Here is a 14,340-nt window from a genome sequence, read left to right as displayed (position 1 = left end):
GGCAGCGCCTTTCTTTGCAAGGGTGTCCGCTTAATGTTATGTTAATCAATGAAAGCAAATGAAATAATTAGCTATTTCCCAAGTTGGAAAGATAGTGAATGAAAACTTCCTAATCCAAAAATATGTAAAGACAAATTTCAAAAATGGGTGCTTCTGTCACTCAGAACTATCAAAATATTGAAATTAATAGTTGTGCCAAAACTAGTTATAAAATATCCTGTATGTGACTCACAGACATACCTGTGAAATCCTTTTTAAAAAGATGGTTCTTTCTCACAGTAAGTTGTTTCGCAACAATCCGCATTTCGAGCCCTTTAGCTCATCATCAGGTTGACAAACACATCTCTTGACATGAATTGCCAAAGTGAACCTGCTGATACCCCCGCCAACGCGACGTTCCAATGAGGAGCTGGTTTTTTAATGGTGCTCAATTTGAACGCGAAAAACGAGAATTATAACACAAATAACAATATTTATTTAGAAATCGTGAGATGCGGTCTGGTGTGATGTAGGTTTCAGAAAAACATTTTCTTTATCATGCCAACGTTTTGATCTTTATTGAGATCATCTTCAGGGCTCAAAGTGTTTGTCTTCTCTGTAATTGTGCCCTTCTTGCGTGTCATGTCGAGAGTGCCTGCTACAGGGCACTCTCAACACACACACACACACACACACACACACACACACACACACACAAATAACAATTATTATAGTAAAACTGTAAGAAATTAATTATAAATTAGTGATTAAAGATAAAAGATTAAAAAATTAGAATTGTACCTTAATATTATTAAATTGTTATAAAAATAATAACAATTAAAATAATAACTTTAATTATTTGGACGTTTAATATTATTTATGTACATATTTAAAATGGGAGGTAGATCAAAATCTGTTATTTTGCAGTTGTTAATGTTATTAATTATTAGTTTAATTTATTTTAGTTATTAATGTAAATTAAGTCAACTTCGCTGGTTGATTCCTTTTTAAAAACTTTATTTGCGAAATACAGTTGACAAAGAATAATTAAGTTTACCAATTACAATGATGTGACCACTGGTTTCTAGGCAAGGAATGTTCTTACATTTTAAATTATAAACAATTACGTTTCCCTGGTGGGAGAGAGTGCTGATTGCAATTCTGAGAATGCCACCTGCATCTTAGCATTGCAATCTGATAATATCCGATAACTTGTATTTATCACCATGTTCAATTTTACATTTTGAAATTTGAAATCAAAAAATGCATAATGGGGATAAATGCATTAATAATATAACAGATTTTGATCTACCTCCCATTTTAAATATGTACATAAATAATATTAAACATCCAAATAATTAAAATTATTATTTTTATAAGGTATTATTCTAATTTTTTTAAATCTTTTATCTTTAATCAATAATTTATAATTAATTTCTTACAGTATTTACTATTACAATAATTATTTGTGTTATAATTCCCGTTTTTCGCACGTTCAAATTGAGCGCCATTAAAAAAATCAGCTCCTCATTGGAAGTCGCGTTGGCGGGGGTATCAGCGGGTTCACATTTGCAATTCATGGCAAAAGACATGTTTGTAGAAACTCTTCAACCTGATGATGAGCTAAAGGGCTCGCAATCCGGATTGTTGCGAAACAACTTACTGTGAGTAGGAACCATCTTTTTAAAAAGGATTAAACTCCACACCCACTCCATCATTCATAATTTCTATTGACACACATGTGTGTTGAAGGTTAATATGTTTTTAATAGTTTTATTTAATTACAGCATTGTTAAGTCTGCTGAGAACAAAACTAATTACACTTTTTTATTTTGCAGGCCTGATAGAATTACTTGGTATAGCAATAAATCTTTGTAGAGTTCTTCTTGCACACTTAGACAGAGCAAGGTATGGTATAGAAATATTTATTAATATTGAATAGAAAAATGGACTTATTAATGTTGAACAGTGTACAAAAGAAGTTTGCATATTTCAGAAGACAACATCTAAGACTGGCTGAGATACAAGACTTCCAAGGTTTGCTTCGAGGTGGATCTCCATCAGGTAATTAATTCATTTTATTGCTTGACTAAAATTGACTAGCTTTTGTAGTAATAAATTAAAATGTCAAGGTTTTATTATTTACAAAGGCTTTGAGACTATTGTTTATGGTGCATATCTCTTTTTTTTTTAAATTAATTAATTTTTAATGACGTGCATGATATTTTCTTAAGTAAGAAAAGTTTATCATGCTACTATTAGATTATAAGATTTTTTCATGGTATTATTGAATAGTGTATACAGAGACCTAGGAGGTTTGTTAATTAAAGAAAAAAAGAACAATTCTTTGACGGTATGACCACTTCACTTTACTCTACTCTAGGGTCAATGTGTACACTATTTTGATGAGTAGTGTGACATTGAGTGATGTTGGTTGGTGCAGGTGGTGCTGTGCAAGGTGGCAGTGATAATCAAGAGGGTGCAGAAAGCAATGGAGGCAATAGTGGAAATGGTGAAAATATTATATCCATCAGAGGGAATTGTGGATCTAATGTAAATGACACCGGCAGAACAGCTCCACCGCTTATAACATTAAATGGTCTTCCAATCACTGATATTCCTTCTGTGAATTCCCCTCCAAGGAATCCACCAAATAGAGTTAATGCAGAAGATATTAATCTAAATGACAGGAACAATGAATCTGTTAGAATGAGCCAAACTTGCACAAGAGGAAACAATAATTATGAGATTCTGTCTGATCCTCTTTCAAGGAGTAATCCTTTTCTTTCCCGCATGACAGGATTTGACAGAAGACAAAGCAATCTCCCATCAAACGAAAGGGAAAATGACACTGGCAGAAGAACAGCTCCCCCATTTATAACAGTTAATGGTTTTTCAATCACCGATATCCCTTCTGTGAATTCCCATCCAAGGAATCCACTAAATAGAGTTAATGCAGAGGATATTAATATAAATGACAGGAACAATGAATCTGTTAGGCTGAGCCAGATACGCACACAAGGAACCAATATTTCCGAGATTCCGCCTTATCCTCTTTCAAGGAGTAATCCTTTCATTTTCCGTACGACAGGATTTGACAGAAGACACAGCAATCTCTCATCTAATGAAAGGGACAATCTTTTGAGAATCGCGCCACCGCCTGTATTAAGAGTAAATGATCAACCAGTAGTACTTGATGATTCTTCAGATTCTAATTTACCTGCAACAAACTCACTCTTTGCTCCTCGGGCAGTAAGACCTCTGATAGTATCTTCAAGAAACAGTCCTTTTTTCATTAGAGATGGTGATAGGACTTACAGTGTGTCACCGTCTGCGCATCACCTTCGTCCTCGATACAATCACCCAAGGCATTATAATGTTGTCGAAATAGTCGATAACGAAATCATGATCAGCTTAAGTGGTCAGTTGAAATTTTTTTTTGTTGATTTTGTTGAAAATTTTCTTTAAAACTTTAAATTTTTATTTGTAATGCAAAGAGGTTTACACCAGGCAAATGCTAGCCTTTGTACATTGATTCAATTTATTAAAATTCATTCAATTGAGATAAATAACTTAGTTAATTTTTATATCAAGAAGTGTGTTTATATTATGTTTTATGGTGTTTCAGCTCCCCTCCATCGCATACAAGCATGGGATTTTACAAATTTTGCACTACCTGAAATCCATAATTGTAAGTTGTTTTATCTTGAAATTACATGTCTTCAATCATCTTTGAGTAGTGGATAGATTTCAAAAATGATGTTTAAATGTTATAGCTGACAAGAATTTGGTGGTCGGCGAATGTAAAATTCACAATGATGCAAGTGTAGACATTTCCAACGATGGTAAAATTCTGGTCACTCTGTTATCAGCGCAAAGGTTTAACGTTTCTACAATGCTAGGTAAGTTGATATTTTAGACTAGAGATCTTTGAAGTTATTCAACAGATCATATGAAATTTTGCAGGTATCTATAGTTTGAATTGGAATACCCTTGGTCAGTGTCTGTATAAAACTAGTTTTGATCAAAGTGCAGTATCTGTCAGTTTGTCACCGACGACTAAACACTTAATTGTTGGTCTTGCATCAAGGAGGATTAATTTTCTCCACTGTGAAAAACAGACAATTGCTCAGGTAAAGATTGAGAAATACTTATCTTTGTTCATTAATGTCTTGTGATTATACTTCATTATTTATTCTTAACCTTTTTGGGACTGATTTTTGGTTGGTAAAACGCATTTCCATGCCCCCAGCCTGATGCATTTTGTATTAAGCGGGGAACACACCTGATGCCAATCTGATGTCCAATTTTCCATAAGATTGTATTACCCCTGTGCACATCTGCCTGATGCAACACTACCTACTCTACACTACGCGATGCAACTAATTTCCCTACTGTCCAAACTGTGAAGGTTTGGCCGAAATTTGTTCATAATAATGCATTAAGAGCAAAACAGTATTGCTGAACTGATTTGTGATACACACTGTATGACTATGGTGTGCGTTTGACATCGAACAGATGTGCACACCCAACCAAAACGAAACAAGACATTGGGTCACTTCATCATGTTGTGTGGTGTCGGGTGTGTTGCTCACTTTATCCATTGTATTTCAAAGTGTTCATTTTGAATCACTCTTACGTATTTTTATGCTGCACCAATTTCGTTCAAAATTTGATAATACATTCCTCAGACATTTCACATTACAACAAAACTAAGTAAATGTAAGGTGGGAGAAAAAAAATTGAAAATTTATTTGGCCCAAAAAGTTGTCATTGTGTATTTTAAATATAATTCCAAAAAATACTGTTTACTAATTTGTTTAACTCTACACACATATGTACATACACACGAGTACATAGTCGAAAAACTAAAATATTTTTACTCTCTCTCTCTCTCTCTCTCTCTCTCTCTCTCTCTCTCTCTCTCTCTCTCTCTCTCTCTCTCTCNCTCTCCCTCCCTCTCTCTCTCTCTCCCTCTCCCCCCTCTCTCTTTCTCTCTCTCTCTCTTTCTCTCTCTTTCTCTCTCTCTCTCTCTCTCTCTCTTTCTCTTTCTCTTTCTCTCTCTCCCCCTCTCACCATCTCTCCCTCTCATGAGAATAGCTGAGTCTAGATGTCTCACATCAGGTTCTCTACTTCTGGTAAGGCGTCGAGTAGAAAGGCAACATCGCAAATCAGCATCTCAGTTGTATATTTGAAAAATGGGGGCTTTGCAGATGAGTGCCAGTTAGGTTTGTGGACCGTGACCGGATCGTCGGACTAACTGTACCTAACCCTATCCCGAGCCCATACTAATCACAACTCTAACTCTACCTAAACTAAACTAGCCTATTCCCAACCTTAACCCTAATTAATATCTATCCATAACCCTACCTAACCCTAAATCTAAACTAACTGTACCTAACCCTACCCTAAGCCCATCCTAATCACAACACTAACTCTGCCTAAGCTAAACTAGCCTATTCCTAGCCCTAACCTAATTGATTCTATCCGTAACCCTACCTAACCCTAAGTCTAACTTAAACCTAACCTACCCATTCCTAACCCAACCTATGCAAACTCCATGGTTACTCAAAATCGATGACGCAATTCCCAGCCCTAAAACATATCTTGCTAAAAAGGCAGTTTACTTTTTTCTAATAGGTGAAACAGGTTGATCATCTTGGTCTGCTTATCCTCTGGGTTCTGGTTTGTCCACAAACCCACTACGAGGTGAGAAGCCAAAACCACATTTGACAGACCAACAGTGTGGATAAGCACGCTAAAATGATCAGAAATGACCAAACTATGGGTTTTCAAATGTGATAACAGTAAACTTATTTGTGCTTTGGTCGTCCTGGTCTGCTTATTCGGCACTTGTAGCTTCAAAACAGACTTTGGAAAATGGTAAAATGCAAAAATTCTATTAACCAAATCAGCTGCAGGTTCCTCAAATACTCAATGCTGGGATTGGAAGGGAGTGCTTTATTATGAACTTCTTTCGTCCAACCAAGCCTGCTTGCATTTGAAGTGATTAAAATCACCTTGACAGCTAGAATTGGCTAATACCCCACATGTCTAGAGATGCGCCAGAAATTACTGGAGTTTGGCTTGGATGTGCTACTTCACCTATTACCATATTTGCTTGACACCCTCAGATTTTCCCTTATTCTGGACTCTGAGAAACTTAATTTATTGGGAGGACTTTACTTGAAGTTTGCAGAAAACAGCAGAGTTAATTGCTCAAAAACCTGAGAAGTTCTGGGAGGACAGAATTACAAGAGCATCTGATGGATTAATACTTCCTTGACATACTGCCCGAGATTTATGTAGTCATCTGTTTAACGCGAAACCAGTATTGTGCTTGAAATATCCTGTATTTGACTCACAGATACACCTGTGGTGTTTATTATTTTTATTAGAAGAATTCTATCCTTTGTTTATTTCTAATTAAAGTGTGTGGGAAAAAAACAACGTTTCCATTTATTTTTGTATGGTGTTTTCATGATAAAACTCACTTTTTTCTGTCTATTTCAGATATACAAATTGGAAAAAATAGAAAGTGATTCTTCTTCAAAAGAAGAGCCTTCAGGCCGTACAAAAGGGATACTCACATTAGTCAAAGATTTAGAAATTTCAAGAGAGATAACGGATTATTTTAATTTGAATTGTATTCGTTGGGCACCCACTGCAGGCGAAGGATTTGTATATGCAACGAACGCTGGTAAACTTAGAATTTTAAGATGAACGCCTCCTTCAACAAATGAATTAATTCACTTGGTTTTATTTTCTGTTAATAACTGATAGACAAATGTATGTATTTGATATAAATAGGATGGTGTTATTTCTTATTTATTTTTAATATACATTTGTACAGTAGTATATATATATACAGTCAGGCAGAGAGAATGGACAGATAGATATAGATAAAGAGAGAGAGAGAGAGAGAGAGAGAGAGAGAGAGANTATGTTTTATATAGATTTATAAAATAAAATTTTATTTTTGATAATGTATCACACAGTTGGCTATCATGGGGTTAAAAACTGAATTCATTGAAAGAAAAGTGCTTGCTTACAAGTCCTTTTTTAAAAGAAAAAAGTAGTAATTTTATTTTAAAAGGATTAATAATGCATGTTATTATGGGTAAAAGTTTATATTATTCATCTGGCTGTTGAGTATTAGTTTTGTATTTTTTTTCATTAAAAAAAATTTGTAAATTTGTTTGATAATTTAATTCTTGTAAACATATTTTAATGTAGAATAATGTAAAAATTCTCTAGTTTTGTTATTTTCAATTTTTTTAATTTGACATTATTCCTATGATAATAAACAAAAACATGTTTCTTTTGACATACTCTTTCATGAGGATATTAAACCAATTTTGCAGTGTGATTGTTGCCTACTTATCAGCCCAATTCTTTGAAAATTATTTAAACTTATATTACATAAATATAACAGTTGTTACCTACATAAAAATCTATGTAATTGTATTATGTGAATGTAATCATGCTTTGGATGAAAAATGTACTTTTGTATGAGTAGATGTTTATTAAGAACGGATAGTATTAATTAAAAAGATTTTACCTATAAAATTCAGTTAAAGTTGTCTGGAAAATACATTTGAAAGATATTTGCCCGTAAATAAAATTTTATGCAACTGTAATTTTATTTGTCCTGTCCTTTGATTAATTTTATGGCATAAGGTTATACAAACGAAAATCGGTACTACTCAAAAGTAAAACTAATATACAAGAGTGCTGCCGCTTGAACTTCATAGACAGCAGCTTACCCTTGACTATCCAGCGAGTTTCCTTGCCAAACTGGGCCACATTTACAGATCTGATCCTTAGATGCAATTCCTGGGAATACCCTTTGGCAAAGGGAGAATCAGGATAAACATATTAAGCTGGGCAACTGGCCGACATACCCTGGGTTCTTCTGGCCATGCTCTTCCAGGATGATATTGCCATGTTAGCCAAGACATCTACATACCTTACCTCGTCTCTCTGGTAGGTCTTAGCTGGATTTCCAATGCGTGAAAATCACTTTTGCGAAACTTGTCTCACATTGTGGGTACCTAGCTAGAACTGCAGAACTTTGTGGGAGGATGTTTCAGGGTGAGCCAACTGGTATTGGAGTTTTAGAGTGCACCAAAGTGTATCACGTTGTTTCTCTCCATATAAACCCACTTGTCTCAAGTACGAGAGTGGAACCAGGAGGATTGCATTTGACTTATACGAATGTATCACAACTACCAATTTTTGTGGGATGAAAGGTAAAACTCGTCATAACAAGAACAAGAGAGAAAGTACAACTGATGGCTCATCTTGTTTCGCCTCTATGTTGTGAAATGTTTCATCTCATAGAAATGGTTAACCCAAGATGGCATTTTTCAAGTAGTTCTCATCTCTAGTTGTACGAGTGATTTTTTCACACAACAGAAACCCAGCTTAAGACTGGTCAGGGGGCAAGTGCCATCGCCATGTATAATGAAAATGGGTCTGTGGAAGCTCCTGCCACACTGTTGTGTATGAATGCAAAATTGAATACAATTTGTCAGATGCTTTGGGTGTTTTTGAGACGATGGAGACTCCCTTAGTGCAATTAGTGCTATCTGTCTTGACAAAACAGTGGGGTTGTCTTCATCTCGAAATGAAAAGGCTCATGAGGCAGCTAAGGCCAGGACATGCCAAGCCCAACCAACAGACATGATTACCAGGATCTATCTCCCTGATGATAAAAATCTAAAAATGGAATAATTTACTATTGGTTCTACAAAACAATTTAAAGGCTACGATCAAACCACGCTCTCTGCAACCAATATTTACCCAAAATAAATCAGGTTAATTTCAAGATTTGCTCATATTGTTCAAAGTTATGCTCTATGAAGCATTTAAGAAGAAGAAAGAAGAAAAATAACTTTATTCTGAGACTGGAGTCCCCTAAGAATAACATACATGAACTAAATAAAGGAAGTTCCTTCTACGAAATTAAGAATAAAATGAAATAAAATTTTGGCACAATGTATACAGGTAAGGTAAGCCATAAGAAAAAATAACAAGAATATTAAACAAAAATACCAAACATTAACGTAAGGTTTCAGATTGGAGGGAGAGGAGGTGATTGTACAGGTGGGATATAAAGGAGGAAAAGGAGGCAGCATGATGAAAGGGGGAGGGAGTACCATAATTTAGGCGCTCAGATCACAAAGGATCTTTTGAAGGTAATACATTTATGTATTAGACGTCCAAAATTTTCTGTAGAAAGAAATATTGTTAAAAAAAAATTATCAGGGGTTTCTTGCAGCAACAAATCTAGAAGTAGCAAGTGTTGGCGGTATTCCTAAGGAAGGTAGGGTATGAGATCTAAAATAATTAAGTATTGACTAAAATATCTTGAGGAGACTGGCTGCAACTGTGGTGTGGCGGTCTCTGGAAGTCTATGATGGTGTCATTTGTGTTCAAGAAATTGCTGAACTCCATTGAAGATTTCAAGATTTTGTGTACATATAAAATAAGGGATGGGATTAGTGCATTGTAGGGGTGGGTGTTTCAGGGTGAGGGGAGAAGCTGCTGCCTCTTCTGGTGTTGGGTACAATAGAGACACAGTTGTGGTTTAGGGTCGATGCCAATTTTAAAATAATAAAAATTCCAATTTCTGTTGAAGCGTTTTATGACGGCTTCGAGCTTGAATATGGCAAGAAACTGGAATGCATCATGACCAAAATGATGAGAATTTACAAACAAAAATGATCAGAAACTAAATAACAGACACCCAAGAAGATATCTAATGAATGGATACCAGCAGTTTCGGCTAATTTAAAATTAATGATCTGAAATAAATTTTAATGTAGTTTTAAGTTTTTTCTGTAAAACTAAACTGTTTTTTACATAAAACTTAAATTTCATATTTTATCTTTAACATTATCATGACATAATCAACAAAAACATTATGCAACAATAACAACTTTTTTCATAACTGCTCAAATATTAAAAATCCAGCCTATTTAATAAATAATTCTTTATGTGCAACAATGCTATCAAATGAAAATAAATAATTAAATGTTTATTATTTAATTTATATACACATGTTTAAAAACATATATAGATGTCATTTGAACTAGGTCAAAGTAGTTCTTTTTAGTTTATGAGTTTTGCTGATATATTTTTTCACCTGTGCAACTGAACAAGTAAAAAAAGTTTAACTTCTAACAGAACACAAGTATTGTTCAGCCAAGAAACATGAGAAATCTAGTGCATTACATTTTAATTGTTTTACCTTTTGGATCTTTTACGTTAGGTGAATATAAAAACACTAAATTATCATTTTATTATCTGTCCTACAATAATAAGAATGAACTTTTTTTAAAACTTAATTTCAATTTAACTTATACAAAATCTTTGTTAATTGCACAATTGATCCTTCAAATAATTCTTATTGCAAATGTTTTATAGGCTGGAATTCTACAATGGATGGAGCATCAGAGCAATTGCTTGATTATGCCAAAAACCAAAGAGTAAGTTTTGAAACCAATAAATCTACTGAACTTTTTTGACTATTAATTCACTACTTTCGTGGTCCGCTTGACCAATTAATTGTTTTTTGACTATGCTGTTTTTTCAAGATACCGCAACAAGCAGTTTCAAGTTCAGGAATATTGATCGACGATATAATCAACTCTCTGAGTGCAGGTCCACGAGGACCTCTTTTGATTGAGGATTCAAATTTCTTCAACCAAATGCAAGCTTTCAATAGAGAAAGGATTTCTTCAAGGATTATATTTGGTAAAGGAGGAGGTATTTTTGGGATGGACTAATTTGAAAAAATTGATAGAATTAATGGATTGAAATCATTCAAGGAGCAAGCGGCTATATTGAAATTACACAAAATCTCTCAAGATTTTCAATCGCAAAAATCTTCAGCAGAAGCAAAATTAAGTATGGTGTAAGAGCGAGGTTTTCCAGAATGAATGCTGACCCAGGGAGGCCTGATACATTAAGGTGAATCTGTTTATTCAATTATAAAATTTAAAAAAAAAGATTGTTTTTAACATTTCTGTTTCCAGGGATTTGGGCAGTCTTGCGTTTAAATTTTATACTGAAGAAGGCAACTGGGATTTAGTGGCAATTAACTTTCCAGTTTTCTACATCAGAGACCCTTATAAATTCTATGATTTAGTGCATGCTTTGAGGCCCAACCCAGCAACCAATTTGCCAGTACAAGATAGAACATATATTTTTTAAAATCTTGATCACTTTAAAGTTAAATTGTGTCTATTTTAAGAACCTTTTACTTAAAAAATTTACTTCTCTGTTTTTATTTCAAACATTTATTAAATTAATAGACTAGAAAGAAATGGTCATGCTATAAAATTATAATTAATGCCATTTTTTTAATTTATCAAATTTAACAATACTATTGATTATACAAATGATAATTTACAGTTATTTGTAGGATTTAAATGCTCAGTGGAATTTCTTTACTCAAAACCCTGAAACGATACCACTGTCTTTGTTCTTGTACAGTGATTATGGGATTCCTCGCAGTTTTAGAAACATGAATGGTTACTCATCAAACACGTACTCTTTGATAAATTCCAAAAACAACACTTTCTATGCAAGATTTTATTTAATTGTAAGATAATCAGGTCTTTAATCATTTTATTAATAATGTTTTGTATCACATAAGTGTTTTCCATTTATATTGTTGAGTTACAAAACCTTTGGAATTGACAATTATCTATTATAGAGTTAGTTGAGGTGAAACAGCACCAAATAAAATAACTTAAGCCAACCCTAACCTTACCTCTAACCCATCTCTAGCCATAACCCATACCAAAACCCATCCTACCCTAACCATATGTCATACCTAATCATAACCTTACATCTAACCCTAAATCTAAACTAACTCTACCTAACGCTATCCCGAGCCCATTCTAATCACAACCCTAACTCTACCTAAACTACACTAGCCTATTCCCAACCCTAATTCATATCTATCCATAACCCTACCTAACCCTAAGTTTAACTTAAACCTCACCTACCCTAATCTAACCCAACCCATGCAAACTCCGTGGTAACACAAAATCGATGAAGCAAAAATGGCCACACCTAAAAAATTATTTACCCAGCCCAAAACATATCTATGCTAAAAATGCAGTTTACTTTTTTTTGAACATTACTATAAACAGAAATTAGAGCAATAATACCTGCAGCCACTTTACCTTGACTAACTGTAATAAAAAATTGTGACCTTTCTTCTTGTAGGCTGTAGGGTGGCGAAGCAGGTTGATCATCTTGGTCTGCCTATCCTCTGTTTTGATCTGTTCACAAACCTACTAGGTGAGAAGTGAAATCCACATCTGTCAGTTCAACAGTGTGGATAGGAGACCAAACTATCAGAAATTACCAAACTATAGGCTTTCAAACATTTTACAGTATGCTTAATTGTTCTTTGATTATCCTGGTCTGCTTATTCTCACTGAATTCAGCACTTGTCATCTGCAGAACTAATCCAATTAAAGATGGTGAAATGCCAAAATGTATCTGATACACTAAACCAGTGGGAATAGGCAAACTGGCTACAGGTTCCTTCGAATACCTCAACACAATGTATCATAAGTGTACTTATTGCTTATTTGTTTTACCAGGAGTGTGGAAGAGCAAAATAAGTATTAGAAGAATGGATAGAGAATAGAAGGGAGAGCCAAAAATTGAAATTTTCTCACAAAAATCATCCCTGTGAGATATTTTTTCTCTCTCTCTTTATAATGCACAAAATTTGTGTTTCAGTCAAATCAAGGTTTGGAAACAATAACCAATGAAGAAGCACAGACTTTAGCTGGCACTAATCCCGACTATTACATATCTGATTTGTACAACAATATCTTTGCGGGAAATTTTCCTTCTTGGGAATTACAAGTGCACATAGCAACACAAAGAGATGCACATTCAGCATCTTTCAACATATTTGATCCAACAAATGTAAATTATTTTATCAATCACTATTCATCTATATACTAATTTAACCGTTCTTTTAAGCTATGGCCACGGAGGATGTTTTCAGTTTTTAACGTCGGCAAAATTGTACTTAACAAAAACCCATCAAATTACTTTGTCGATGTTGAAAATATCGCCTTCAACCCTGCAAATATGGTGCCTGGTATTCAACCAACTGTTGACAGAATATTACAAGTAATGATTAATTGATAAAAATTCAAATTAAAAGAAAATTGAAATTTTATTTATCCAATTAGAGCAGATTATTTGCTTATAACGATGCTCAAATGTACCGACTTGGTGTCAATAGTAATTTGTTGATGGCAAATGCTCCTGTACTAGATGTCCACAATTATGAAAGAGATGGTATGAATAGATACAAGGGTAACCAAGGAGGCGCTGTCAATTATTTTATAAACAGCTTCAATGGTCCTGTTCCTTCCCCTCATATATCAATCCTTCCTTATTCTGCCCAAGGAGTAATTGCCAAGTAATTATCTTGAATGCCACATTAATTTCAATTTTACTCATAATTGTTTAATTATAGGTTCAAAAACAGTGACCAGCGGCAAACCTTCCTATCGGCATTGTTCAACGATTACAATATCACATCAGAAGAGTATATTCGAATTGTAGGGAATTTAGCAGCAAATTTGAACCAAGTTGATCCAAGTCTTCAGGTAGGAATTAATAATTGCATTGAATAAAGTTTTGCTAAGCTTATATAACAATTATTTTGTATTAATTTAGATGAAGGCAGTACAGCTCTATAACAGTACCTACCCTAGACTTGGTGAAATGTTGGCAACTGCTTTAGTTAAGGCTGGTCTTCCACTAAAATATCTTTTGGCATAGATTGTCTCAATAAAACTTACATTATTTTTAAAAAATGCATAGCTCAGCTTTTCCTTAAATAATTTATTATTAACGGATCTATAAATAAATAAATACTGTTCAATTGGTGGGAAAGATTTTTTTTTTTTTTAGTTTGAAAGTTTTTTGTTTCTATTCTCCAGTTAAATTTAAATGTTATTAATGGTCAGTTATTGTGTCTTTTTTAGCTGCATTTTCATCAGAAAATTGTGAGGTTTGCTTGGTGATGGACCTGTAGTTTGATCCTTTCTGAGCATTTTGGTCTGTCAGATGCATTTCTGCTTATTGCCATCTTCATTAGTGGGTTTTAAATAAAATTAATGTTTGAAACTGAAGTTCAAGAAGCCAAAACTCATCCAACAGGCCAAAACTGTGAGGGTAGGTAGAACCAAATGATCTGAAACTATTCTATCATCTATTGTTTATCTATCTACACATGTGTGTCTACAGACCATTTTTTTTTCTTGCTTCTGCACTATCGAAGTTATTCAGGTAATCCAAACAAAGCTTAAT

At 34.1% G+C, this 14,340-nt stretch overlaps 2 protein-coding genes across 7 annotated transcripts in view; both read left to right on the top strand.

Annotated features, from left to right (window-relative positions):
* The window catches only part of LOC106665611 (mucin-5AC-like), a 31,663-nt gene extending 24,824 nt beyond the window's left edge, over positions 1–6,839 (top strand). For 3 of the 4 annotated variants that reach the window (XM_014392114.2, XM_014392115.2, XM_024229366.1), the window contains 7 exons: positions 1,818–1,887; positions 1,976–2,043; positions 2,423–3,400; positions 3,608–3,670; positions 3,756–3,881; positions 3,946–4,112; positions 6,493–6,839. In XM_014392114.2, the coding sequence (XP_014247600.1) occupies positions 1,818–1,887; positions 1,976–2,043; positions 2,423–3,400; positions 3,608–3,670; positions 3,756–3,881; positions 3,946–4,112; positions 6,493–6,702 (1,682 nt within the window). In that variant the 3' untranslated portion in view covers positions 6,703–6,839. The remainder of the gene's footprint in view (positions 1–1,817; positions 1,888–1,975; positions 2,044–2,422; positions 3,401–3,607; positions 3,671–3,755; positions 3,882–3,945; positions 4,113–6,492) is intronic. The other variant, XM_024229367.1, reaches the window with a different exon arrangement.
* A 3,265-nt stretch (positions 6,840–10,104) lies between these two features.
* On the top strand, positions 10,105–13,888 carry LOC106665783 (catalase-like). Of its 3 annotated transcripts, none has more exons than XM_014392489.2 (11): positions 10,105–10,255; positions 10,411–10,472; positions 10,581–10,740; positions 10,815–10,956; positions 11,022–11,172; positions 11,411–11,590; positions 12,748–12,939; positions 12,997–13,149; positions 13,212–13,444; positions 13,502–13,634; positions 13,705–13,888. In XM_014392489.2, exons 1-11 carry the CDS (start codon positions 10,198–10,200, stop codon positions 13,807–13,809), a joined length of 1,569 nt encoding a protein of 522 aa, XP_014247975.1. In that variant the 5' UTR covers positions 10,105–10,197; the 3' UTR covers positions 13,810–13,888. The 3 variants fall into 3 exon arrangements, with proteins under 3 accessions (XP_014247975.1, XP_014247974.1, XP_014247976.1); XM_014392488.2 differs by having other exon boundaries at positions 10,581–10,752; XM_014392490.2 differs by lacking the exon at positions 11,411–11,590 and having other exon boundaries at positions 10,581–10,752.
* The last annotated feature ends 452 nt before the right edge of the window (positions 13,889–14,340 follow it).

This window comes from Cimex lectularius, unplaced genomic scaffold (genome assembly GCF_000648675.2).
Source record: "Cimex lectularius strain Harlan isolate CLEC.00 unplaced genomic scaffold, Clec_2.1 scaffold355, whole genome shotgun sequence".
NCBI lineage: Eukaryota > Metazoa > Arthropoda > Insecta > Hemiptera > Cimicidae > Cimex > Cimex lectularius.
The sequence above is the reverse complement of the archived record's forward strand: the minus strand, read 5'-3'. Positions and strand labels throughout refer to the sequence as shown.

What these genes read in the sequence shown, in the direction of transcription:
- LOC106665783 (XM_014392488.2), top strand. Translation starts at nt 10,198, where the DNA reads ATGAGAAATCTAGTGCATTACATTTTAATTGTTTTACCTTTTGGATCT. An exon ending in ATGCAAGATTTTATTTAATT is followed by an intron (nt 11,591 to 12,747) that starts GTAAGATAATCA and finishes TTTGTGTTTCAG; the next exon opens with TCAAATCAAGGTTTGGAAAC. An exon ending in GCCCAAGGAGTAATTGCCAA is followed by an intron (nt 13,445 to 13,501) that starts GTAATTATCTTG and finishes GTTTAATTATAG; the next exon opens with GTTCAAAAACAGTGACCAGC.